General features: G+C 39.2%; 1 protein-coding gene and 1 long non-coding RNA gene across 4 annotated transcripts in view; one reads left to right on the forward strand and one right to left on the reverse strand.

Moving 5' to 3' along the window:
- LOC119151404 overlaps positions 1-24,770 on the forward strand; it is a 38,677-nt gene that overhangs the window by 13,565 nt on the left and 342 nt on the right. For both annotated transcript variants that reach the window (XR_005105405.1, XR_005105406.1), the window contains exons 2-3: positions 168-339; positions 9,202-9,374. This is a non-coding gene — a long non-coding RNA (uncharacterized LOC119151404). The remainder of the gene's footprint in view (positions 1-167; positions 340-9,201; positions 9,375-24,770) is intronic.
- The window catches only part of SLC12A1 (solute carrier family 12 member 1), a 54,016-nt gene that overhangs the window by 8,591 nt on the left and 20,655 nt on the right, over positions 1-24,770 (reverse strand). Inside the window, exons 10-23 of one of the 2 annotated variants that reach the window (XM_037395256.1) lie at positions 22,060-22,144; positions 20,225-20,376; positions 18,506-18,613; positions 17,601-17,724; positions 16,571-16,672; positions 14,588-14,743; positions 12,858-12,957; positions 12,660-12,771; positions 8,618-8,758; positions 6,616-6,722; positions 5,644-5,726; positions 2,895-3,038; positions 829-960; positions 471-582 (exon numbers count right to left, since the gene is read on the reverse strand). In XM_037395256.1, coding sequence (XP_037251153.1) covers positions 471-582; positions 829-960; positions 2,895-3,038; positions 5,644-5,726; positions 6,616-6,722; positions 8,618-8,758; positions 12,660-12,771; positions 12,858-12,957; positions 14,588-14,743; positions 16,571-16,672; positions 17,601-17,724; positions 18,506-18,613; positions 20,225-20,376; positions 22,060-22,144 — 1,658 coding nt within the window. The remainder of the gene's footprint in view (positions 1-470; positions 583-828; positions 961-2,894; positions 3,039-5,643; positions 5,727-6,615; positions 6,723-8,617; positions 8,759-12,659; positions 12,772-12,857; positions 12,958-14,587; positions 14,744-16,570; positions 16,673-17,600; positions 17,725-18,505; positions 18,614-20,224; positions 20,377-22,059; positions 22,145-24,770) is intronic. The other variant, XM_037395257.1, reaches the window with a different exon arrangement.

The raw sequence follows: 24,770 nt of genomic DNA on the forward strand, positions 1-24,770 counted from the left end.
AGTTGATTAACTTGCTCTTTAACTTCTTTACATTTTACCATGCTTAATCACATTTATGTGAGCTGCCTGTGGTATTTGCATATGAGGAGCTTCATACGCAATTTCACTTACTATTAACTGGACAATCTCATGTAAATCCCATAAAACTAATTATATTCTCATTACAGAGTGCAGACTGTTCTTCTTGGAGAAGGGAATATGAGCTATTAATGGGAAAAACTGCTGGATCACAGAATTACAGACTGATTTGGGATGTGAGTGGATGGATGCGAGTTTCCTTTGGTAATCACCATTTATGCTGAGCCATGAGGGCTATGCCATAAGCTCAACACCTATCAAGTACGTAACATTTTTTTTCATGCTGCCTACAGTACAACAAGCCAGTTGTGCTGAGAAATCCCCAGCTTCCTGCTATGTATTATATTCAGCATCAATTCGAACTCTTTAAACAGTGAGACAAATATATTTACCCTAGTTTTTCTTCTTCAATCCTATTGACTTTTCCTCCAGTGAAGATCCTTAATTTGCAATTCTTCCACTTCTTCCTGATAGTTAGAATGTAAGGAATTAGGATTGTTAGACCTGAAAGAACGTACAAAATTGCAGGAATAGCAAATTAGTGCATTGTGTGGTAAAAATTCCATCCTTTACTTTGACAGTGTTGGACATAAGTTAATCTTTAAACATTTAAGACAGACAGAAAATTGACTATTTTCTTAAATACTTAAAATTCTTAAAGAAAACAGTTTTGTACAAGTTCCCAAGTCTGTTTTTATATTTGGTAACACAGAAATCTCTCTCCCTGTGGTTCTTACTCAAATTCCTTACCTCCATCATCGAACAGCCACCAAATGTCAATTGTACCTTTTCCTTGCTTCTTTTTAAATTGGGTGCTGGCTTCTAGCAGCTTCTGATTGAATTCACCCACATGCATTGACTGTATTGTGTTAATGGTAGTCTCTGTAATGAGAAAGAAAAAATGTGGAAGGATTTCTGACAAGTGAGGCAACAAATAGCTTTAGGGAGCCAGGTGGAGAGAAAGCTTCAGGAAAATGAATGGTTTCAGACATAATTTCTATACTTTAAATCTGGAAAAAATTTACAGTGCAGATATGCTACGGACTTTTAGTATACTGATATGCACAGAAACCAAAGCTTGTGTAATACATTGTCACTAGATGAGAAGATCTTGAAAAAGGTTGTCTGATTACTTGTTTTCTGGATCTCTTTAACTAACTTAACATTCACTGGAGCCTTAAAAGGCAATTGGGAAATACCGGATTTGTTTTAGAAGTAAATGGCATTATTTTGCATGACTTACAAGGTCAGCTCTCTGTTGTAAAATACAAAGCTCCCTGAAATGCACAATAATAGTGGACAAAGAGCTAATGGGCTATGGTGAGTGCACAGGTGAGGCTAAGGCTGGAAGGCAGAAAACATAAGCATATATGTCAGCTTCCCTATGCTTGAGAGGGTCATTGTTAATTGAAAATAAACTTTGATTCTTGCTATTTTCTTGTCTGACTTTAAAGAGTACAGTCTTGTCTATATACTAACTATCTTCTCTCATTCCATCTTTTGAAGCCTGTGTCTTTATTGCTGCTTCTCTTTCAATGATTTCAAAGAGATTGTGTCAGAGCAGTAGAGTAGTTTTAACTGGAGTAGACAGGCTTCTTTCAGAGGTTTGTCTCTGATCTGCCGTGTTCTGGAAATGCCTTGTTTGGTTTTCCTGTATTTCTAGAGTGTGGACAGGACAGTTCTAAAGCAGTTACACAGCGTTCCTCTACGATTCTAGTATCTATGCTGCAAGATGCAGCAACGCTGGGGAAGGATGAATGTATAAGCAAAACAGAGAGGCCAGAATATTTGTTAACATAATCTATCTCATATATTGAGCCAAAGTGTGTAATATTTATTTCTTTTAAGCCTTTCTGAACTAAATTGAAAAGGGTACTTGAGACAGGGGTGCACATTCTTCTGGTATTATAAAAATACATTCTTCTGAAGCCTGCAAAATGAATTGAAGTCGGCCAAGTAAAGAATAATGACATGTTATGTTTTCAGTCTGTAGATCTTGATACCTGTGGGAGTTGTATGCACAGCCAGATATAATAGTCTCCGCAGGTGAAAATTCTGAAAACACTTGTCTGTGTGCGAGCGTGGCTTCGGGTGGGTCATTATCATTACAGCCTACCAATTGTGAAATGAGACCTTTAATTCCGTCTGTATTTCTGTGTTATTTTACTGTCTGAAATGTATAGGTGATGAAATCAAAATTACGCTTAAGTTATGTGTTAATTAGTTATTTGACAGCATGCTATATATGACATTCAGTACTTTTACCACCTTCATTTGCGCATTTTTATGAAATTGTTTAGAATGTAGAGCAGTAGTGCTATTTTTACCTGGTTTTCAGCCAGGTACTGGGTTTGTGTTGTATGTTGAGTAAAGTGAGATTACTTGTTCCCTGAATATTGTGCATATGTTTGTTTTCTTTAAAGAAGAAGAAAAAAAGAAAGGCCTCTGTTTAAAAACTGAAAGCACGATATTAAAAAAAAACACAAATTGTTCTGTATTCCTCAGACTTTAATAACCATGTGTTATTTGCGACAAATAGCTTATGTTGAATTCTGAGAAGCTCATCTAGCAGATGGGAGGGGGAGGGAATCAGCTGTGTTGTACGCCACACAGTGTCCCCTACCAACAGAGGTTGCTTACTCTGTTCTGCATTGCGGGGTTGTGGCCACCAAGACAGGTTTGCACAGGGTAGGTCTCATTCTCGGGGCTTCTGTGTGGCTCAGGAGTTTTTGCCTTGGAGTCAAAATCCAGTTTGCATATTGGTGAAAATGTGATGCACTGAAGTGTTGGGGAGAAGCTGTCATTTTGGAACGTACCCTTTTTTGTTTCATGTTTTGGGATATGGAATGTGCTGGCTTTTCTGAAGAATCCACAGATGCCACTTTTTCCTTCCTCAAAATCATTTTCTTTAATGGTAGCTTCCAGCGCCAATCTCTCCTGCTCCAGCTTCTCTAATTCCTCTGTATATGGGAAAAGTAATGGAAATGGTAACACATCACTTTCTGTTTTAAGTTAAATCACTTATTGAAGTAATGGTGATTTAATTGCTGTTGCAGTACTTTGTGCACAACTTAAAGATGCTGGGAGAAAAAATTATTTTAAAATGCTTTTTCCTTGCAAACTGCTGAGGAGGAAGCTGAAGTCATCTGTGGGAGCCCTACCTTAGGGTGCCCATGCCTACAGCAGTGGTGTGTACTCAGGTGCTATTTGGCTTGTCTCAGACTTCCTCTTCAGACCAAATTCACTATTACTGTATTTTATAGTTACATGAGATACTATTTATTGAGTTATGTTGGTGGATTTGTTTTGTGATTATTTTTTCCCCCCCCAAGAGTTTGAAAACACATTAGGGAAGCTGTTTTCCTGAAGTGACAAAGCTGAGGTAACAAGGTCACATGGCTTTGGACTTTGAGATTCTCAGAAATATGTAAGGATCCTGAATACGCAATCAGTTTCTGTGCTGAAATATTTTTAATGTTTTAATTTTTTTCAGCATTTGCTGCAAAAATGTAAGATTTAGCTAACAATTCTGTAAATTCAGTAATAGAAAAGAACAATTTCATCTTTGCTATATTAGAATTTTGCTAAGGAAAAGGTACCATGTGTTATGGTGAGGCGCTAATTAATATAATCCAGGTGTTTGCCTGCGGAAAGCTTTTTTCATAAGGAAAACTTTTGAGTAATACATTAACCAAGAGTGAGGTAAATTCATTTAAGATAGTGTTTAAAAAAAAAAAAACAAACACCACAAAACCACCAACAAACACTACAACCCAAACCCTCACCAGCTAGATGTTATTACTTCTGGCACTTTCAAATGTCAATAGAAAAGAATATAATTTCTTTTACTTTAGAATCCATGGCAGCCATGTGCTTCATATTATTAGACATTATGATAGTCACTAACTTAATGGTTACTCAAACCTTAAAATTTCTGTTTCTCTATTAACAGAATGCTGTAGCAAGTATAATAGAATACAATTATCTTTTTTTTTCTGCTACTGGGATTTTATATCTGCATCAAAACATTTCTGCGTATTTGAAGGTTCCCCTTTGCAGTGTTCCTAATTTTTTTTCTCATTCCTTGGTTCTTAATGCTTGGAGAACACTTGCTAGTTTGCAAGAATGCTAAGTTGGTATTTACTGTAATTTCACTGGTGTTTTAATGACTGTATCTTCTGAGCAGCCAGTTTCTAACTTACATCCTTACATCAAGCAAGACACAGGCAGATCTCTTTCAGGTATCAACGAGGTGGCAGAAACATGATTAGTTTGGAATTTTTTCGTAAATCCCTGTAGTTCTGCCGTGTAGCTCTCCATGCACCTCAAGCTGCCAGTCTGCTGGGTGAATATTCATCTACCCTTGTTTCTGAAAGGAGTCTCTGGCGCCTTTTAATTCGGAGAGGTGATTTGCTTTTGAGGGTTGCCTCATCCTAGAATCCGTGCTCTTTAATGGGGAGTTAATTGATTTTTAATTAGCTAAGGTACTTCGGTCCTTTCAGCCTGTCTCCCCAGCAGTTCCGACCGCTGTCTGTGTGTGTCTGGGAGCCCGGGGAGAAGCCGGAGGCAGATTTCCAGCAGGCGGCAGCAAAGAGTCACCGTTCTTCTTGGCCTGCCTATATTGCTTGTCTATAGATTCCGTGTAATTCATTTATGACACAAAACACTTATCTGGTGGGCAGGACAAGGGACACTTGAAGTAATGTCCAGGTTTGGGCTAGATCTGTCTGCTCCAGTGGACAAATTTAAGAGAAGTGGGGAAATTATCATACTGAAAGCCTCGAGAATTGTTCTGATGGGGTTTTTATATGGAGTCATTCTCTTCCCAGGGTACCTCAGGAACCAGTAAGACCTCTGTGTCCTAAAGAGGAAAAGGAAAAACAAAGGCCACCATTGTATGCGGCTCTTGGAGGCCCTTCCTTTAGATGCAGCTGCCTGCATGCTCTGTCTGCCTCTACCTTCTCCACCCAGGTGGCGTGTTTCCCTGAATGGCTGTGGTATGGTGGAAGGTTTTCCCTTCCCCCTGAGATATGCACTGCTAAGCTAAGGGAGAATGAACAAAAAAATGAAAAAGAGAGAGCTGATGTTTCCAGGGGGTTCCAGATTTTTGCATGAATAGAAACTTTCTGGGCCCTAGCATTCCACAGAGGTGGTACCAAAAGTGCAGCTTCCTGATTCCTGCCAGTCCCAGAGATCTCAAGGAGGCAGAGGAAGGAAGATGTGCCAAGGGCAGGAGGGAAACATGCCATGGAGTGACTGGCGGCTGTGGCACAGCATGATTTTACTGCTTTAGTCTGGGCCTGTGCTGGAAGTGCTTTGGGAGTTGAGTTCTCTGGGATGCAGAGCCCCTTGATGTGTGAGGCTTGGCCTCCTTCTGTCACTGCGAGTGCTTTAGTCAGGCTTTTGGATAGGATTGAAACTGCAGAAGCGAGGAGGAACTGTAGAAGTTACAGGTGTAGGAACTATTCTAGAAACCAAATAATGATTCTTAGAGTATCAGTCAGATTCCTGCTCGTGCTGAGCATGTAACCAGCATAGATATTCAGCTATTGAGTCATCACATACCTTGAACCTGAAGGACCTGAGATATATCAAATCCTTGGCTAATTCTGATGATAATCATGCCAAGCTCAAAATCAAAGGCATCACTGAAAAGAAAGAAAAAGAAGAATAAATACGCTTTCACATCATGCATGTCAATGAGGAAAGCTACTTTGAGCAGATTGGTAAAAGTGTTAATGCTCACAGGGAGGGAGGTGTTACTGCTGTGTACTAGGGTGCTCTAGGTAAAATTGCAGGAGGAATTGCCCAAGACTGAGTACTGTCAACTTTCTTCCCTCATTTTAAAAAAGGGTATCATTGGCTAATGGGGATGGATAGACTGCTCCTGAAATGAATGGGTCTTTCTGACAACACTCTTTAGGAACTAGGTCGCCATTGTATAATTTTTTTCTCCCTTCTCTGAGGAAATAAAAAAGCTGTGGTGAGTTTTGTTGTTCTTTAACTTGCTTCAGATTTACGGGTGAATTTTGAGCAACAGAGTCTATAAGAAGCGTGTTTTGAAATGACTTCCCTAGCTAAACCCCAACCCACAGAGCTGCTGAGCCTTAGGCACACATGAGATTTGAAGCAAGGCTCTTCCTCTGTCTCCTAGGCTTAAAAGAAGAATTCCATGATGTTCTCTTATTCCCTAAGCATGTACATTAGGGTTGTTTTTCTCTGAGATCCTGCCTGCTAAAAATGGGAAAATACAGTTCTGCAAAAGCACTGCTGACAGCAGTGCAGCTTCTTTATGTAGCATTGTCAGACCATATGAGCTCTGACAGTGCTAGATGTTTGCTAAGTGGATCTTGCTAGGTGTGTGAAGCCAAGGAACCTCTTTTAATGGGCGGAAACTTCTATTACAGAGCTAATATGTGTAAACCCAGATTTGTAGTTATTTTCTTACATTGTTTCCAGACATCAAATCCTGTGTGGAAATGCTATATTAATCTAGTCTAAGTGAAGTAAAAAAGGAGATGCTGAACTGTGACTTACTGTATAACGCCCACATAGTTTTCAACTTCCGCGACAGCGGCATTTCTCCAGTCCTTCTTAAATCCAATCACCAAGGTATTTGGTTTCATTCTACCCAAGCCTGAGGCCTAACAATATTAAAACACTGCTTGAGAAGGTACACACACATGCTTTTACTGTAAATGAAAAGTAATGGCAAAAGATAACTGAAGTATGTTCTGGAGACACTTACAACTAGATTGCATTTCATGAATGTCCTTCATGCTCGTACCCATGCAGAAAGATTAGCTCTAAATCATTCCAACTGTAAATGATTTTTAGATGACAGAAATGTAGTTTTGCTAAATTAGCATTCATTTGCATTTCTTCTGACATGCTCTCATTAAAATGGTTCAATAACTTGGAATCAAGAGAGAGTTCAAGCACTGTTTGTATGCTCATTCTAACACAATAGCATAAAGCTTTTATCAGATTTAGAATACTCAATAGATGAACTGGGTCTGAAGTCTCTTTAAACTCCTCAGATATGCAGAGAAGGCGTATTCTCTTAAGAATATTTTTTTTTGCCTTGAACTTAGAAACTGTTGCTGTTCTGTTTGCTGTATTCTTTCCAGAAGACTATCCAAAATTAGGTAAGCATGCTTTATAGATAAAATTACAGTTTATAAACAGGAAGAACAAATGTTTTTGCAAGATATTAGATTGCCTCCAAAACTGGGCCTGGGTGCTAAAACCTGAACAAGTAAGGGTTGTCAGATCTAGATTCAGCTAACCTAATTTTTATAGAAATCTAAATACACAATGTATTCGGAACCATCAGGAGGAGACCCACAAATACACCAGCTTGTCAAAGTTGTTACACTTGCTAATTTTTGCTACTAGCAAAAAGAAAATAGGTAAAAACTGTTGGAACCTTGGTAGGGTTTTTTGAGTAGTGCTGATAATACATCTGCACTATTTACACTGAAATGAATAATTGGTTGGCAAAGCAATGCAGATGTCCTTAGGTTACAGTAATGATGATGTGGTTGTCCTTCAGTTTTCTGGAAGGGAATTATTTGTGGTCCAGTAGCTGACTTTGGCAGTAGTGTTTAAGTAGTAATGGAAAGGAAGAGAACATCGGACTCTAATACTTCTCAAAAACAGCAGAAGAATCTTCTACTGAGAAAACGTATAAACCCAAGATGAAGTGTCCTTGTAAGGCTTTGATAGCACAAAAGGGTCTTTATTAGTACATATTTAATCTTGCTTAATTGTACTGTCCATTCAGCAAGTGTACAGAGAACCCTGGTAGGCTACCAGTGGGTGACTGTTATTTAGAGTATTTTAATCTTACTTAGAGTATTTTAATCAGTTTGCAGTGATGTCTTTTCAGCAGTACATTTTGTGCAAAGGATGGGAATTTTCTCTACATTTTGTCTCGGTATCTGTATGTTTAAATATTCCTATATGTGAGAGGGAGATGGCAAATATGAAAACAGTGCCTCGGTGCCTTCATTAAGGCCATTTTAAATGGACTGTTGGAAATGATCTGCTATATTCTTAGAGTAATAGAAAAACATTGCAGACTCTCTTTTATTTAGATGGGGTTCTCTCTGTTTGCAGAAAATATATATTACACTTTCCAGTTTTCAATTAATGCTAAAATATTCTCAGATATTTAATGTGCTGTGTAACACCAAACAATAGAATTGATTTGAAGCGTATCTAGTGTTGGCTGCATAGACATTCACATGTTGCCCTGTAGACGCCTCCCTCCCTCCCTCCCTCCCTCCCTCTCTCTCATAATAGCATCTTGTTCATTTAGGAAAGAATCAGTCTGCCTTGTCTTGTAAGTCCATACCTCAGAACTAGATCTTTTTATGAAATAACCTGTAATGTATTATACATGTACCCCCACAGTGCCCTTTCCGTTTATAACATTATCCATATATACATGACTTCTTAACAAGTAAACAGTAATGCTTTACATAAAGGGATGCTTTGATGTAACACTTCTGTGTTCTGTAAACAAAAAGCTTACTTGAAGTAGACTTTTGACTCCATCTCTGAAGCTGTCAGCTGCCACTGCTGCATAAAAGGCTTTTCTTTTGTTCTTTGTGAGCCAGGCCTGCTTTTTTGCCATGCCACTGTTCATCTCCTTAACACACAGCTTGCGTGGTCCCTGCATGATACAAGAAAATATTGTTTAAAAGGCTTTGTATTATACATCACAGAGTGATTTTGAGGGAGTTACCTAGTCTGCTGTGGGAGCAAATGGAGAGAGTCAGAAAAATATGTTTCCAAAAAGGGTCCACAGAGATTCAGGCCTTTGAAAAGAACTGCGCTGCTAACATAATTCGCATTCTGTTCGAGAGGGCTGGGGCTGTTAATGCTACTTAAATATAGTGATTCTGACAGAAAGAAGAACTACTATGGATTGTAACATCTTAGAAAAACATCTGAGGTATGATGAAGCATCTCAGAGTGAATCAAGTCCCTCACTGACTTGACTACGTAAACAAGTCTCAGCAGATCTAAATATACGTGGTTAAGCTGCTATCTACTAATAGTAAGAGAAAAGGGTTGTTGCCGTGCAATTAAAGATGCAAATGCCTTTGTCACCAGGTTCTTTCAGTGGTCATCTAATAATTCAATGAGACAAAAATCCATGTGTGTAACCAAGTCACAAGACGCGATACACTGACTTGACAGTAGAAGATGGGCTGGCAAAGGGTTTCGAAAAGATTAGGCCAAGGGAAGGCATCAAGTCTGCGAGCATGGCCTTTAGAAAGATTGAGGTAAGTTTGGGAAACAGGTATCTGGAACTTAGTTGATTTTAAAAATCTGTGCTCTTAAGTTTAAGGTTTGCTTGGCTTTGTTTATTGCCTTTTGTGTTGTTTTTAGGAAGCTGAATCAATAGTCCAGATCTTCTGCGGTGAAGATGAAACTCTGAGAGGGATACTAAAAAGTCTCAAATACTGGTTTTACTGTTATTGGGCTGGACAGGTAGTGTTTGATTTCCAAGGCAGAATAAAATAGCAGAATTGTAAACTGTGGGAGCATGTCCAGCATCAGAGACAGAAGTAGTAATTGCGCATGCCAGGAGGACAGAGCTGGCTTGGAAGCACTTGGAATCCAGTATTTCTTTGGGAAAATTGGGAAGTGGTACCAGTTTGGTTTGTTATAAACAGAAGATTTGAACTTGTTTGGTGCCGAGCTTCATTTTGTGCAGAAGTTATTCCTTTGTGCTTTAAAAATTTCTAATGTTTTTGAGGATGCTGACAAATTGCAATTTGGTTCCAACAGAACAGATAACTAGAAAAATCAGTAGAAGTATCCTATAATATAAAGCTAGGAAGGCTTTGTAAACTCATACTCAGGAGATTTCTATTTCAGAATTCCTATTTAAATCTTTTTCATTTAAAGTAAGTTAGTATATTGTAGCTTTTTCTGCTAAGATGGTAAACTGGTTAAGAGAGAGTTGAGGGAGATTTAGATTTTTTTCTCCATAGCAAATACTGTAAGCTCAGAATTTATTTCCCCTTCCAGAACAGTGTAAAACCCAAACTGAAAGAAATTCTCCCCAAAGTCGAATGTATAGAAAGGATCACTTAATTCAAAATAAATTTCTGAAAAGTTATTTTTGAATGTAAAGACAAAATGTCTTCCTTTCAAAACTTTTCAGCCTTACCAACACTTTCTTTGCCTTCCTGGAAGAAAATGAGATGTACTATAGCTTTATACAGTTGTCAAAATAACTGCAGTACATTTACTTTCAGTGAATTGGCATTGGCTGCTAGAAAAAGGGCAAAGCCTTCAAAATAAACTTTCTGGCTAGTTCCATCTAAGATACAGGAAACAGCATTCGGAAAGAAGCTGTGAAATGACCTGGCAGATTTCATGTTATGGTTTTATCTGTGCCTTTTTCATTAGTATTTAGAGATATATATACACACACACACACAGACACACACACATAAGTGAGTTTTTGACCTGGTCAAAAGCAGGCTGGGTTGATGCTCACTCAGTTGTTGTCGCTCATATATGTTTCTGAACCCCTTATGACTGTTTGGGAAGTACAAAGGGAAGGACGGGAGAGTCCATGTTATCTTCCTTTAATGAATGAGATCATGCTACATTCTTGGGTGATAGTAAATTTACCGGAGTTTGTTTGGATTTAACGAGTATAACTTCAGAAGAGTTTGATCCTGGCTGTTGCAAGAGTAGTGTGAAGAGCTGGGAATAATAAATTTAACAATAAGGTTCAAGGTCCCTTGTGGGTAAGGAGCAGAGAAAATAAAAGTCCTGCCCTTCTTCCCAGTCTCTCTGAGTACCTGAGAGTACTGACTTGCACAATCTGTTTCTGCCGGCCGAGGGGACAGTCCCACCCTTCTATCAGATGATAGCCTATCTCTGTCCTTCCCCACTCCTCCTTTGTATCAGTGTTGATGTTTGTGCAATTGTACAAGGAGTCCAGTGAATTTGCAGGTTGAAGACTAACCTTGCAAAAATATTTTAGGTGAAGGCAGGGAGTAAAACCAGAGTAGTCCTTTTTACTCAAAACTTAGACTGTTCAAGCTACATGCAGCCACAAAGTCAGAGACTAACGTTTAAATCATCTTTACGTTCAGTTGGCATATTTATTTTACCTATTTCTGAACTATCTATCACCTTGTTCCTGGAAAGTTTCTTGCTGCCCTTTGGGAAAAAGTAATGGAAAATGTTCTGTCTGGCATGGTGTCTCAAAACTTTATGCGTAGCTAACAGTATGTCAGCTTTTGAGGCAAAAGATGCTGGGTGTTACATTTATGGCTAAATAGTCTTGCTGTATTGGTTATGGTACATATTGTAGGCTGCTCTTAGATATGGTCCCTAGGAATTTTATCATCCACTTTTTACCACAATTTTGCAGATCACAAATGTTCATTGTGTCACACTTACTACCAACCAAATTCAATTTAGCTTAAGTTGCTGAAGAAATAATTTTGAAAAACAATGAAAATACACTAGCAAAATAGATTTAGTTTTTTGTATAGACAGGAATGAAATCTCAGTTCTCCATAGAAAGTACTAATATTAGAGAAACATGCCTAGGAATTCAGAAAACTTGCTGAAACTCAACTTTAGGAAGCTGCATAGTCTCAGAATCTTGTTGGGATTGATTCCATACTGAACGCATTGGGAAAGCTAACAATAATTACAGTAGAGAAGAATTAGGGCCATTCCCTCTTTATAGATAAATTTGATTTGGGAAAACTCACATGCAGATCTTCTGTACTACCTTTCTGCAATGTGGCAGCGTCAAATGAATTATTTCTGCGCTCCTGTAGATGGATATATTATCTTGCCTGGACTGACTCTATTAGATTTTGCAGCCCCATTTGGTGTCATGAGCTGTTCGGTTTTAATTTTGAGAGGAAAAAAAAAAAAAAAAGTTGTTGTAATATTTAAAGTACATTTTCTCCTTTACACTATAAACACATCTATTTTTTTTCTGTCCTAATGAGAGACTAGATTTTCATCATTTAAGAAACAGACTTTCCTGTGGAAAATATAATTGGAAATATACTTTTCTCCTCTCTTTAGATCTCAGAAGAGCATTTTTATCCTCAAAATCAGCATTGTTACCGTTTTAGAGAAACCACTGCAAAGAGAGCTGAATTACTTGCCAAACCCAAACACTGCAAATCGGTGACAAAGTTGAATATAGAGCCTGGATAATTTGACTTTTGCACTATAATCCTTCAACTTCAGGGGTTTGGGTGTTTTTGTTTGTTTAAGCCTTGTTGCGTCCATTTAAACAAATATAATTTTTTTTTTTCAAACCACTTTTTGGTCTGTCTACTATGAACTCTGAAATGCATCTCAGTGAGGCGTTTACTCGCAGGCTCTATATCAGCTGATAGCTTTCTTGTTAAGACTTAGGACAAAATTCATTCTCAGTGCAAATCTCTTTCATGGTCTGCACAGCCGCCCATCAGCCCCAATGGGACCATTGTGTGCCAAGTGAGAGTGGAATGTGTAATGAAGATCTGCAGCACACACTGGTGCTGAATTTTTGGATTTATATGAGTTGACCTTACCGTGTACACTTCACAACAGATGCATAGCCCGTTGTTCTTTGTGAAAGTATGTGTGATGTCCAGCAGAGCAGGCCTGATCATAGGAGCTCCAGTTAATGCTATGCACTGGGGTCTGTTAGGAGGAAAAAAGAGGTTGTATTGAATTGGGTGATGTAATTATTCAGAATAAGCCATTCTACCACACACTGGAAATCTTACCTGAAGTTTTTCACATGGTCTTCCACGGTAGTTAATGCCAGAGCACTGTCTAAGGCATTAATATAGTAAAGAGCCTGTGTAGAAGAGCCCCAGTTTACTTCTGCATATAATAAAAACAAATAATGCATATTAAACCATGGGCTTTTCCCTATATTCTATTGCAAAGGTCAGCAATCATGTCATCTATGAGCCAAGACAGGGTATGTTCTCTCATGCTTCATAGATCCAGAGCTGTCATTGTTTGTGCTTCGTAATAGAGTAGGTTTTGCTTATGTCATGCAAAAACAAATTCTTCCTCTGCTTAAAAACTGTTTTCTTCTCTGTTCCATTAACTTTGTATCCTTCTCCCATGTATAAAACGGACAAGCCTAAGTAATGTATTTGCTATGGAATTTCAGGAAGTTCAAATTAAACCATTAGGAAAGAACACTGTTAGCTCCAATTAGCTCTGTTCTACTATATAGGTCCAAAATTGTTCTCAAACCCCAGTCTTGGCATATACATCTTTTGTTACTGTGCAGCTGTTTGGGTGGATAATACAGATAAGAAACAGCTTTCCAGACTTTGATATCTACATGAATACAGATCAAGTCCTGTTATGCCAAGATACAAAGCTAACGTTTGATGCAACTAAGTGGAGTTTTGTGTAGAAGTCGTCTGTTATGAACCGTTCAGTTGCTGATAAATAAGTGCTGAACAAAAGTCACTCTCTGAGAGCAGAAGATGATAGCTTTTGTACAGTGTCTTCAGTGAATTTAACCAAGCTTTAAGCTGCTACTTTGCAGCAAGGACACTGGCAATGTACTAGGGAAGGGTAGCAGTTCTCAAACGCTTTCGACAACTGCCTTGTGACAGGTGTGTTCTACAGCTGCTGTTTACAGGAAGAGAACTGCAGACTGTCCTGGTGCGTATGAGAACACAGATAGAGGATGGAAAACAGTGCAGCAATATACACAGGAAAGAATAACACGGGTTCAGATTGGGTGTTGCTATCCCAAGCTAGCTGCAATGAACTCACATCTTCTGCTGGGAAACTTGCCTCGTTTGTTTGTTTGTTTGTTTTTCTACTTCAGATAGTTAGCACTGAAATCTGGACCTGGGTTAGTTTTGTCCTGCCTACGAATAACCAAACTGTCTACTCTGGTACTAGTGCTGTATTGTATTAGTGCACAGATTTCTGAGGAGAGCTGCTGTGATTTGCTGAGCTACTAAGTAGGGTTTTTTTCTAGCAGTGAAGTGTGCTCGTCTTTCTTGATTTACTGCAGAATTGTAGGGAGGTGCTGGAGGATGATCAGTTCATGAGTAATTCCACTTGTGTTTTTGTTGTATAATGGGCAGCAGGTTTACATTTTGAGTGAGGAGCCCAGACGAGCCAGCTAAGAGCAAGCAAAGGTAAGGTTTTGTGTGTGGATAGAAAAAAAATAATGAGTGATACTCAAGTAAAAGCCCAAAAGTAGTAAAGACATGGTGGGAATAAACTGATGTGCTAGAATGTTTATGCAAAGCCCTGAACCAGACTTGAAGTGCTTGTTAAATAGGCAAAAATTCACCAGACTATCATCTTAATTTATATTATACAAAGTGGTATTTAATGGGATGCTCCAGACTTCCCTCTGAAGAAAGGTATTGGAAAAAAAGTAATGTCTAATTCTGTAAGCAGAATTCGTTCCTGTGAAATCCAGTCTGGCTGCATAACATATACACAAAATAATAGTGTTTTGTGGTCTTACCTGGTTTCTTATAAGTTACATAAATATATAGAAAGAGCTCAATGGCATAAGTGATGAGAGCTGCCCACCAGTTGATGACAAACATGACACCACAGCACAACAGGGCTCCAAAAAGTGACACCCACATGTTATAATACCTGAATGCAGGTCTCCAACCTGTTTAAAGAGAATTGAGAAATTGTAAGAGTATAAAATATGGTGATCTACTGATTTTGCACATACAAACACACATGCAATTTGTTTCAGGCTCTGTCAGAAGGGGTGGGAGTGATATGTGCAAATTCTCAGGCATCACGAGTATCCACAGGTACTTTCAGGTGCTGGCTGATGCAGATTTCCATACATATAGAGTACTGGATCTACAAGACTTCTACTACAAACCCTTTCCTACTGCTTTGTCCAGCCTGGCTTTGAGTAGCCATTCTGTTTATATTTTTGCCAAACTAAAGTTCATTGGTTCAGAACTGAAAACAGATTTTCCTGTAACTCCAGGTGGTTGGCTACTGTGTCCTTTTGATGCATATATGTAGAACTTATTAATGGGCACTAAGCATTTGCTGAGAGTTTATCCCAATACTGTAAGTGCACCTGTCTTAAATTTGAAAATTGCCTGACCTCACTGCAGAACAATAAGATCTTTTGCAATTGACTTTAAAAAGATATTATTCCTGCTGCTCTTCAGCTGCAGTACTGAATCCATCCCCTGCTAGCAATTAAAATGATGAGGCAAGCAGTGAGCCTCCATGGTTTGCAGGTCCCTGCCAGGTGTTCTACAGAGCAGATTCTTTGGAGAGGGGAAAAAACACGGAGGATATGAGAAGAGGCTAAGCAACCCTATCTTGGATCATCTTTCTAATGAGGGAATGGGAAGATATTGCTGTGAAAAAATGTGCTGTCCTGCAGCCTTGCAATTATAATCTATCACTGTGAATTGGCAGAAATTAACTGGAGGAAATGAGAAAAGAAAAATGGCTGCAGTTTTGTCTGAAATGTTAAGTAGTGGCAGGGTAAGAGTCAGATGCACACACATGAAGTCTATAGAGGTAATTTTTACTCAACTCTAAGGCTGTGTAGAGCAGGCAGATCTGCATTTGTTCATCTGTGCAGATAATTAGCAGAAGTGCTCATCTTTTCTGCCCTCTGAACAAATGGCACCATGCAGATCTATAGGAAGGAAGTTGATGTAGGCATTTATGTCACTACTGCAGTTTCTTCACACGGGAAATCAAAAATGTATTCCTCGCTCCTTGAATTGAATAATTGATTCACAGCAGAGGAAATTGTCTTTCCTGTGTGCCAAAACCAGTGTTGCTCAGCTGATTGACTTTAGTCCTTAAGGTGTCCCCCCTTCATTCATGAAGATAATGAGAATTATTTTGCTGTGGCAATGCACAAGCCTGAAAGCCAGTATGTCCCTTTGCTGAGGGACTCTCAAGTTACCCCTGAGCAGGACCTCATTGCACTTCCCTTTACAATTCTGCTACTAGCCACTGCAGAGCTGTGCTGATGTTGCCTGGTGGACCTGCTCTTGTTCTACGTGTTCCCTCCCAGGCAGCCTTGCTTCTAGTGTAATTACTGTGCTTATGAACTTTCCTGTAAATTTTGCTGTAGACTTGGAGAAGGGCACAATGGCTCCCCAGTATACCTTGCTTAGTTTGTGTGACTAGAGTTGGGGTAGGGTTTTATCCGTCCATGTTGTGTGATAGTGAGGGGTAAAAAACACCTTGAGAAGCTTTCCTGCTTCAGTGGGATCCTCCAAAGTAATTTTCATTGTGTACAACTGTAGGGAATGTAAGGACTAGAGCCGCTATTTTTTTCTTTTGGAGATAAATAAAATGCGATCATAGTCAATGAAAGCGGTAAAACCTCAGGTCACATAGTTTGGTGTATAGGTACCGCAGTTTTCTCTGACATACAGTCAAAAACTTGCAGAGATCAGACTATGGAAGCACCCATTTAAATCACTAGTGAATGCAGACTTACCTGGAGATTTTGCATATGAGGCGTGAAAGCAGGAGAAATTAATTAAAGCATATGAAGCCAGGAAGAAGTTGGAGATGATGGGAGCGATGGTATTCAGTTCAGCTGCAAGACACATGCACACACGTCAGACATAGGCACCAGCTTCTTAGATTGTTGGATAGCTTTGTCCTGATCATGAATTAAATCTGGACATGGTCTGAATCTGTCATCCAGGCAAAGCTCGGGTATTTTCCTGTGGTACCAATTTAAGGCCACCTTGATATACCTTCATTCCTATTAAGTAGTGTCTGCTGATGCTGATTTTAGTAACATTATATGCTATGCAAGGTTATACTTGATACTCTGATGCTACAGACTGACTCTTAATGATGTAGAGCTGGTGTAAATTTCAGAATTTTAAATACATAATTGAGAGGACAGATGCGTTTCACAAGAGAGTCATAGTTAAAACTTCTTGTTTTGCTTTTTAAATGGCAATCTCAATTCTATCTACGGAACTTCACATTTGCTTAGTATCGCAAAGTTGGAATTTCAAATCTTGGAAGAACTAATTTAAAAATCTCTGCACCCCTAAATGTGGTAGCTGGGATTTTCTACTACCAAAGCTGGCAAACTGTGATTTGCTTTGGAGCTGACTGCAGAAGGCTTGGCAGAGTAGGCTTCCAAATTATATCAGAATTATCTCCGAGCTGTGTGCAGTATAAACTGCAAAACCACTTTCAAAGTTTGTGACTTTGATATAGTTCTAAGCCCTGCCCTCTTCCAGTGGAATGAACAGGAATTGCACCTACTCCGCACCTCTGAAAATTAGGCTGTGGTGGCGTTGAGATGTTATGAGAGTCCCTGTTGGTTTCTTTTTGCCGCCTTTAAGAATGATGGAGTTGCTACCAGGGCTTTGAGTGTGCTTGGGCTAATGTCAGAGCTTACCTAACTGGAAATTTTTCTAACCATAGCTAATCATTGAATTAAAATATCAGTTTATATAATTCCAGATCATGAGATTATAGCAGTTGTATAATGATATACAAACCAATCAAAATGAATGCCATAGCAATCACGAAAGTGAGAACATAGCCCCTGATGGGCTCGTTGTTTTTTCCATATCCTTTGGCAAAGAATTCGAGCCCTTTGTAGACATTGTCCTTGCAAAGAGCCTGGTAAACAAATCAGAATTAATTCTGTTAAGCAGTGCTTTCTTGCATCAGAAGCTCACTGTGAGTGACAGCTTGCTAGGCTTTTGCTAAACAAAAATTAAATCTATCTTAGTAATTCAAGTACATCTACTGCTATGACACGTAAACGTTCAAGTAAAGTGATAAGGCAATATCCTACTATATTATTATACAGGGGGGAAACAGAATCACAGGCATTTAGTACTTATTCAGTGCTTTAAAAAAAGATGAACTGAATAGCTAAATAGAGTCTAAATTGGAGGGGACTGAAGCACACATCAGTGGCTTGGTGTAAGTAGTACAGGTTCTCTTTCTGTCCCGTGCCCTCTATTCCTGTTCCCTCCACATGGCTGCTGCCAAGACAGCTTCTAGGCAGCCAGCTGGTTTGAGCACACCTGCCAGCACCTCAGTCTTAAAGTCCTGAGGGCTCCTGCATATTCCTGGTGCTCCTGTGCTTCCAGGGTGGCTTTCTGTAAGATAGAAGCGGTCCTGAAAGTAGTCTACCTATTACAAGCACGCATGTATCCCCTGCTTCTGCAGCAAAGCTGAGCTCTGACCGAAGGAACACTATCAGCCTTGCGTAAGGGTGCTTACCTGCCTATTTCTGTTGAAAAACATTCTACATACTGTTTTCCCTGCCTCTTCCTCCCACATGTGTCAGTGTTGTTTATAATATATACCATGTTTGGTACATTAGAGTTCAACTAAATTTTACGTCTATGGAGTAAAACAGAGTATAAGGAAACTGGTAGTTTAATTTTACCTGGAAAACTTTGGGTGCGCTGACAAGAGATGCTAGAGCTGATGACAAAGTAGCAGAAAAGATGCCAGCTGTGATGAGAGGACCAAAGCCAGACACCATGCTCATCACCTTTAGGAAAAAGAGAAGGAAAAAAGAATAGCCAGGCTTGCAGTTGGATGCACTCTTTGATCACGGACCCATTTAAGTACTGTGTTTCTACATGTCTCTGCTTTTCACAGTTCTAAATTCAATATAGTACAAGTCAGCTGTGAAGTAGGGAAATACGATTATTCCCATTGTAGTGAAAAGCAACAGAGGCATAGCCAAGTTTTTATACAAGTATGCAGCTGTCTGCAGAGGCAGGTGAGTACTCCATGAGATTTTCTCACCTCCTTTACTAACTGGTTGATATCAGTAACAGCCTCTGTTTGATGGGTAGATAGTCATCTTGGAGCAAGAAGGGAAAGTGGAAATGGCAGGAAGAAACAGCAACGAAATGTGGTTGGAGGCACTTTCTTTGGTTTGGGTTGGTTTGGTTTTTTTCTTGATTATTTAATATGGCTAAAAAAGAGAGAAAATGCCTGATTGCAGCAGCGTAAAAGCAGTGCTGCAAACAGTAACGATGGTCACTGTCAGGCCTCCCTCCACCCTCCCAGAGGGGCTGCACTGGCCTCTGTGACCGCTGAAGCAAAAGCGTTATTGAGAAGCACCAGACAAGGAAGATGAAAGATAAAGTGGACAGATGTGATTGCCAGATGCTTTTTGGTGTGTGGGAAGTACTCCAGAAAAGAAACCAGTTAATCTTGGAGATCTGTCAGATGAAGACATTATTTTTTTTTTTGTGACTTCAGTCTGGCAAAGATAAATGCAAGAAGTGAAAATCTGTGGCTGTACAGAGGTCACTGATTTAAAGGGTTGTCCTGGGTCTGGGCAGCTGAACTGAGGTGGGAGTGAGGATGGTAAATGATCAAGAAATGAAGGAAAAGTAGTCTGTGACAGGGCCAGTGTGTCCCTTTCAAGGTGGATACCTAGCCCTGTCATTTAGTAGAGCCAGCTGGGAAAAAAAGCAAGTGACTTTAAAAGCTACAAATGACTCGTTGAAAAGCAAGTGCAGGTGGGTGGTGAGCTCCTCTAGTGGGCCATGAAGCACAGGGGCTGAACAGACATCTGGGAGCTGTGGTTGTCAAACTGCAGAACTGCTTTACTTTGATGCTTTGTCTAAGCTTTATTTTGAAGAATAAAAATGGCAGTCAGTCTCTCTCTGGCCTAGGAGAAAGATCCCATTACTTCTCACTTGATTTTTCACTCACCTTTTTAAGAAGTCAGAACCCTTGCTTTTCGTACTTTGGCACAAACCTTTACCAGTGACCACAGCACCCCTGAGGTAAAATCACACCCATGTGTAAAGAGCAGTGAGAGGAGCTGCTCATCTAAAGGAGTTCCTGAGGTCTCCGTTAAGTCTAGATTTTGAATTTGAAGATGTTACTGCATATTGCTGCATGATACTTGTTGAAAGAAGGAGGTAAAACCTTACCAGAGTGCTGGGAGGGCTAGTGAATGGGCAGTATGAAGGTTATGTGGAGTGCAGGGGACTTTCCTTTTGGTTTTCCTATAGCTTTTACTTTTTTGGATAAAAGTGGATGTCCTGTTGCAGTTAGTTGTCAGCAAATAATGGGTTTGCAAGTTTGTACTCATGAATTCGTGTATTGCCTATGATTATATATATAATCTCATTAAAACCTGAAAATTATTCATCAGCCCATAATCACATGGCTGACTTGCACATCTGGAAAAATCATAGCCTAGGCTGCAGGCAGATGATCCATTGCAGCTCATTCCAGGTACAACTGTATTATTGACGTTCCCAGTAGCATCTCGTACAACACAGGAGGCTGTGGAAACAATGATATATTGTTATTTTCCTTCCTTGTGACATTGGAAGAATGTTTTTGCCAAGCTTTGTCTCTTAGTCTGCATACACTTTGTACAAGTGCTGCCTTAGTCTCATCCCAAAGAGTAGCATTTCATGTTGGGCAGATTACTTCCCTCTAGTGTGGCTTTGTTTCTCGTGTTGTCTGTAAGCAACTGTTGACTTCTGTTACTTTTAAAATAATCAGCCAGTTGACTAATGAGGACTAGCATATTTCTAAGAGTACAGAACCAGACAGAGATTAAAAATAGATTAACTAACTCAGAAGTATATTGTCTGCCTGTGACTACTTTTATAAATGCCAGTATTCAAAGAAAACTGGTCAGTGAGGGTCTTAGGTCTAAGCATACTTTGTGTATTTAAAAAGGACACACAGTTTCTTTAGAGACACAGATCCTCAGCTGTTCAAATTGACAGAGCCCAACGGATGCCAATATGGTGAGAAAAAACTTTAAAGAGGAGAAATTACCAATTTTCTGTTTGGTTTTATTAATATTTATGCTGTCTTTTTGTTTCCCATCAGAAATGGGAAGAAACATATGGAGTTAACTCAGAGTGCTGATCTTAACATCTTTAGTGGCTAAAATATAAGTTTATGTAGTATCTTCAAATATGTCAAAAACAATGTTCTTGAGGGTCCCCAAATAACCATTATCTGTTTAGCAAACCGGGGGGAAGTATTGCACTGAAAAACAGACGGTTCTGAAGTTGAAATACAGCTATTGCCTGTGAGAACAGAATGATGCATTAACACAGATTTATAACGGAAGTAAAGAATGATTACTTACACTTTAATTGAAGGGGAAATTTAGATCCAAATAATGCAATAGCCTGAGCTGCAGCTTGACCTGAGTATTCAGCCTTTTGTGTAAAGTGCAAGAAACGTAGAACTCAAGAAGACTTGAGATTCATCTCCCAGTAGAAGGGAGTATACTGCAGGGGTTTTATGCACTATTGAGGTATTTACTCACAAGTAAGAGAGTTATTTACAACACTCTTTCTTACAGTACTCTTAAAACAGAAAAATAAAAATATTTTTCTTGAACAGAGATTTATTGTACCCTTATAATGAGAATGTAATTGCTTATTCCTCCAACACAATTCATGGCTTCAGTGCAGGTCTCCTTTTTACTCTTGTGTCTGTTTTGTTACCTCACATTCCAATGTTATAGAGCACTTAGTCATGTAGTGTATCTTCTTTAAGACAGGCAATTGATTTCTGTCTTTGACATATAACATACCAAATGTGTGTGTTACTGTGTTGCTCATGAGTGCTCAGTAACACTACTGAGAACGAGCAGAAGCCATGTGACATTTCAATGTGAATGAGGAACAAAAGACTGATCAGAGGTTCCTTTAATCTTTATTGTGCTCATGGATACGTGCTAGTGGTCACTGAATCAAATGTGAAAGTAACCATACAAGTTATACAAAAGTCCAGCTGCCAAACAGGGACTTTTGTTACTGCTGATTGCCGCTTTTTCCCCCACTGTTTTTAGATATAGCTAAATCAAAACAACTGTCTCTTTATGTAATAAATCCACAGGATGAAAAAGCATTGAGGTTAATCATTCATTTGCATATCAGGTTTTCAAACTTCTAAAATCTTATAAATTAAGACGTGAAGCAGAAGTTCTGTACTTACCGACACATATTGCCACACCAATGTAAGCAACTGTTGTAATCACGATGGCCAGCATTGTTCCTTTGGGTATCGCAATTTGTGGATCCTTAAAACAAAGCAATAACACAAAAAACACTGTGACTTTGTGTGCTGCAGTCTGACTACATTTGCATGCTAGGGAATCCTGCTACACTGTGATATGAAGATATCTTTAGAGGGTAGATTTTTATCATTTAGACCTGCACCAACAGTTTGTGTCCAAGCATGTAGCTGGTGAAGCGGTCCGGTGGTGTAGTTCTCCTATCCTGGACATAGTGAACACTGCAGGGGCAGAGTTGGCATTTATAGCAGCAGGAGAGTCCTGAGCTTTGCGTTTCTGGGAGCTTCAAGCTCTCTTTACATTGCAGTGGGCTTTATTTTAATGTTTCATGATACCACAGGTAAGTGGTTACTGAACTAACCATCAGACTCCCGTGGATGACAAGATGGGGCCATTTTTGGTTAATTGGTAGGATAAGTAAATAGTCACCCTGTACAGAATACAGTACTTTTGTAATTAGCAACTAGTAATTGTTAGTTGTGTCTTGACAACAGGCCACATCCTTTCACTGTTTTGACTTTAAATTTAGATAATTTAACAAGGCTGAGTTATAATGCTTACAGTCCAGCTCACAATATTGGCTTTGATCATGCAACTAAGTAAGAGTCTAAAGATCTGCATTATACATTGTAATTTTAAAGGAGATTTTAATAGTAGCCAACCATACAATTTAGTATGTGTTTGTTTATGCTAGGAAGCACTTTTTATGAATTGTCTTCTTAAATTGGTTTAGTGAGTTTTTTTAAGTCAAAGATGCATGGAATGCAGTTTAAGACCCAGACTTTTGTACTTTTATAACTATGCTCATTGCATGGGAAAAAAATCAAAATACAAATTTGGAGTGTCGTGTGAAGCATGGATGAATGACTTAACTGTGTTAATAATTAATATAATTTTTAAATGAGGTAGGGACTTACTGAGCTGAAAAATAATTGCAAAGTCACCTCAGCTGCATAAGACCTTTTGCCCTCAGATCATGGTAACTGTAATTTATACAGTTCTGGTGTGCGTGTCTTAGGTGGTTGTTTTTGTGGAGTCTCATGCTGCAGTCTTAAACACTGTAACCTTAAATCTTAGGGTTAAAGCTTCTCACAGCTTTACAACTTTTAAATTTTATCAATAATTGAACATATATTTAATATGCTGTTAGCATTTTAGGATCTGCTCCAAAATTCTCTGAAGTCACTAGGAAGACCAGCTGTTTCTGTAGGTTGGCTTTGGATTAGGCCACTTTGTACATAGTGTTTGCGACTAATTCTAAAGAAAGTTTGATTGGTCTGTTTTACAGTTTTTGAATACTTCTTAGCTTGCCTTTTGGATTTCTGGAGAGGCTAGTTAATTTAATTAGACCTGTCTAATGCATCTAAACATGCTCAGTCGGGAATCTGCATCCTGGAGGACTTGGTTATAGAAATCCACTTACCGCCAGACTGAAACAACTGCAGAGCGCCAACAGGGGAACTGCTTCCCCTGCTCTGCTCAGACTCTTTCAAACAGCTTATGAAAGAAGTGCTGCTGCTTTGGCAGCTTGCCATGTACATAGAGCGCCGTGTATAGCAAAATAATTATTTTTGATAAAAGGATGGAGAGGGTGTGAGGCTGATTCAGTCTCACTGGACAGAAGTACAATGATTTGGGGTTTTTTAATTAAAAATGGAATCTCATAGATGCTAGTAGTGTCTCAGTTTCTACACATTTCCCTCTGTGCTTGGCTTCAAAAGCAGTCCTTTAAAAACAGAGGAGATGAGGCATGCAGCTCGGTGTGAGGAAGGGAAACAGTGCTGGCTGTCAGGGTTAGTAGGATCTGGTGAACTTGTGACTACTGTGCCAATAAAGAAATAACAGACCTTTGGTTAAATCCTTAAGGTATACGAGACGGTGGGTCTATATGGTAAAGCCAAAGAATTTCATTTGACATGCTGGGGTTACCAAGGTGTGAGCTACGTCTTTTTGTATGTTGAGGGTTTCTTTGGTGGTGGTTGTTTGTTGGTTTTTAGTATTGGTTTGCCAACTTGAATTAAGGATACCCCTGATGCATTTCTGAATTTCCTGTAATATTACAAAGTATTGATTGCTCTGCATTTACTAGAGATTTTTTACCAAATGTTTTGCTGAGCTTTGAATTATTTCAGCTTCATATTTAGCTTTAAATACTTTTTGCATAAAATACACTGTGCAAAGTGATACAAAGTAGAGGGCACTCAAAGTTGAAACTAAATTCCTGTCCCTAATTTACCAGTATGTTTAGATATTGGAAATATCATCTCATACAACTGCTATACTGCAAGAGGAGAGTGGGAACCTGACAGAATGGCCACAGCAAGACAATTGGACACCGCTGGACCTCCTTTCCCTTTCTCTTCAGACTTCTTTCTTTTGTCACAGCTGCAAACCTGCAGCTTTTCCTTTGAGCAGCAGTAGTGACATGGGATTGGGACATACTTGCTTTCATTAAATGCTCTGTTTGCTCTGCCCTTGCTATGACCCTGAATAAAAAAAGCCAGTCTCCACCGATTCTTTGGAGGCAAACATGAGCTTAACATGAGCTTTACAGGTGTGGGTTTTGGGCTTTAGATTTTGCAAAAGAAGAGTGCCAGGAGATACACGTGTAATCTCTATGTTGTATGCTGCT

The sequence above is a fragment of the Falco rusticolus genome, chromosome 7 (assembly GCF_015220075.1).
Source record: "Falco rusticolus isolate bFalRus1 chromosome 7, bFalRus1.pri, whole genome shotgun sequence".
In the NCBI taxonomy this organism is placed as follows: Eukaryota; Metazoa; Chordata; class Aves; order Falconiformes; family Falconidae; genus Falco; species Falco rusticolus.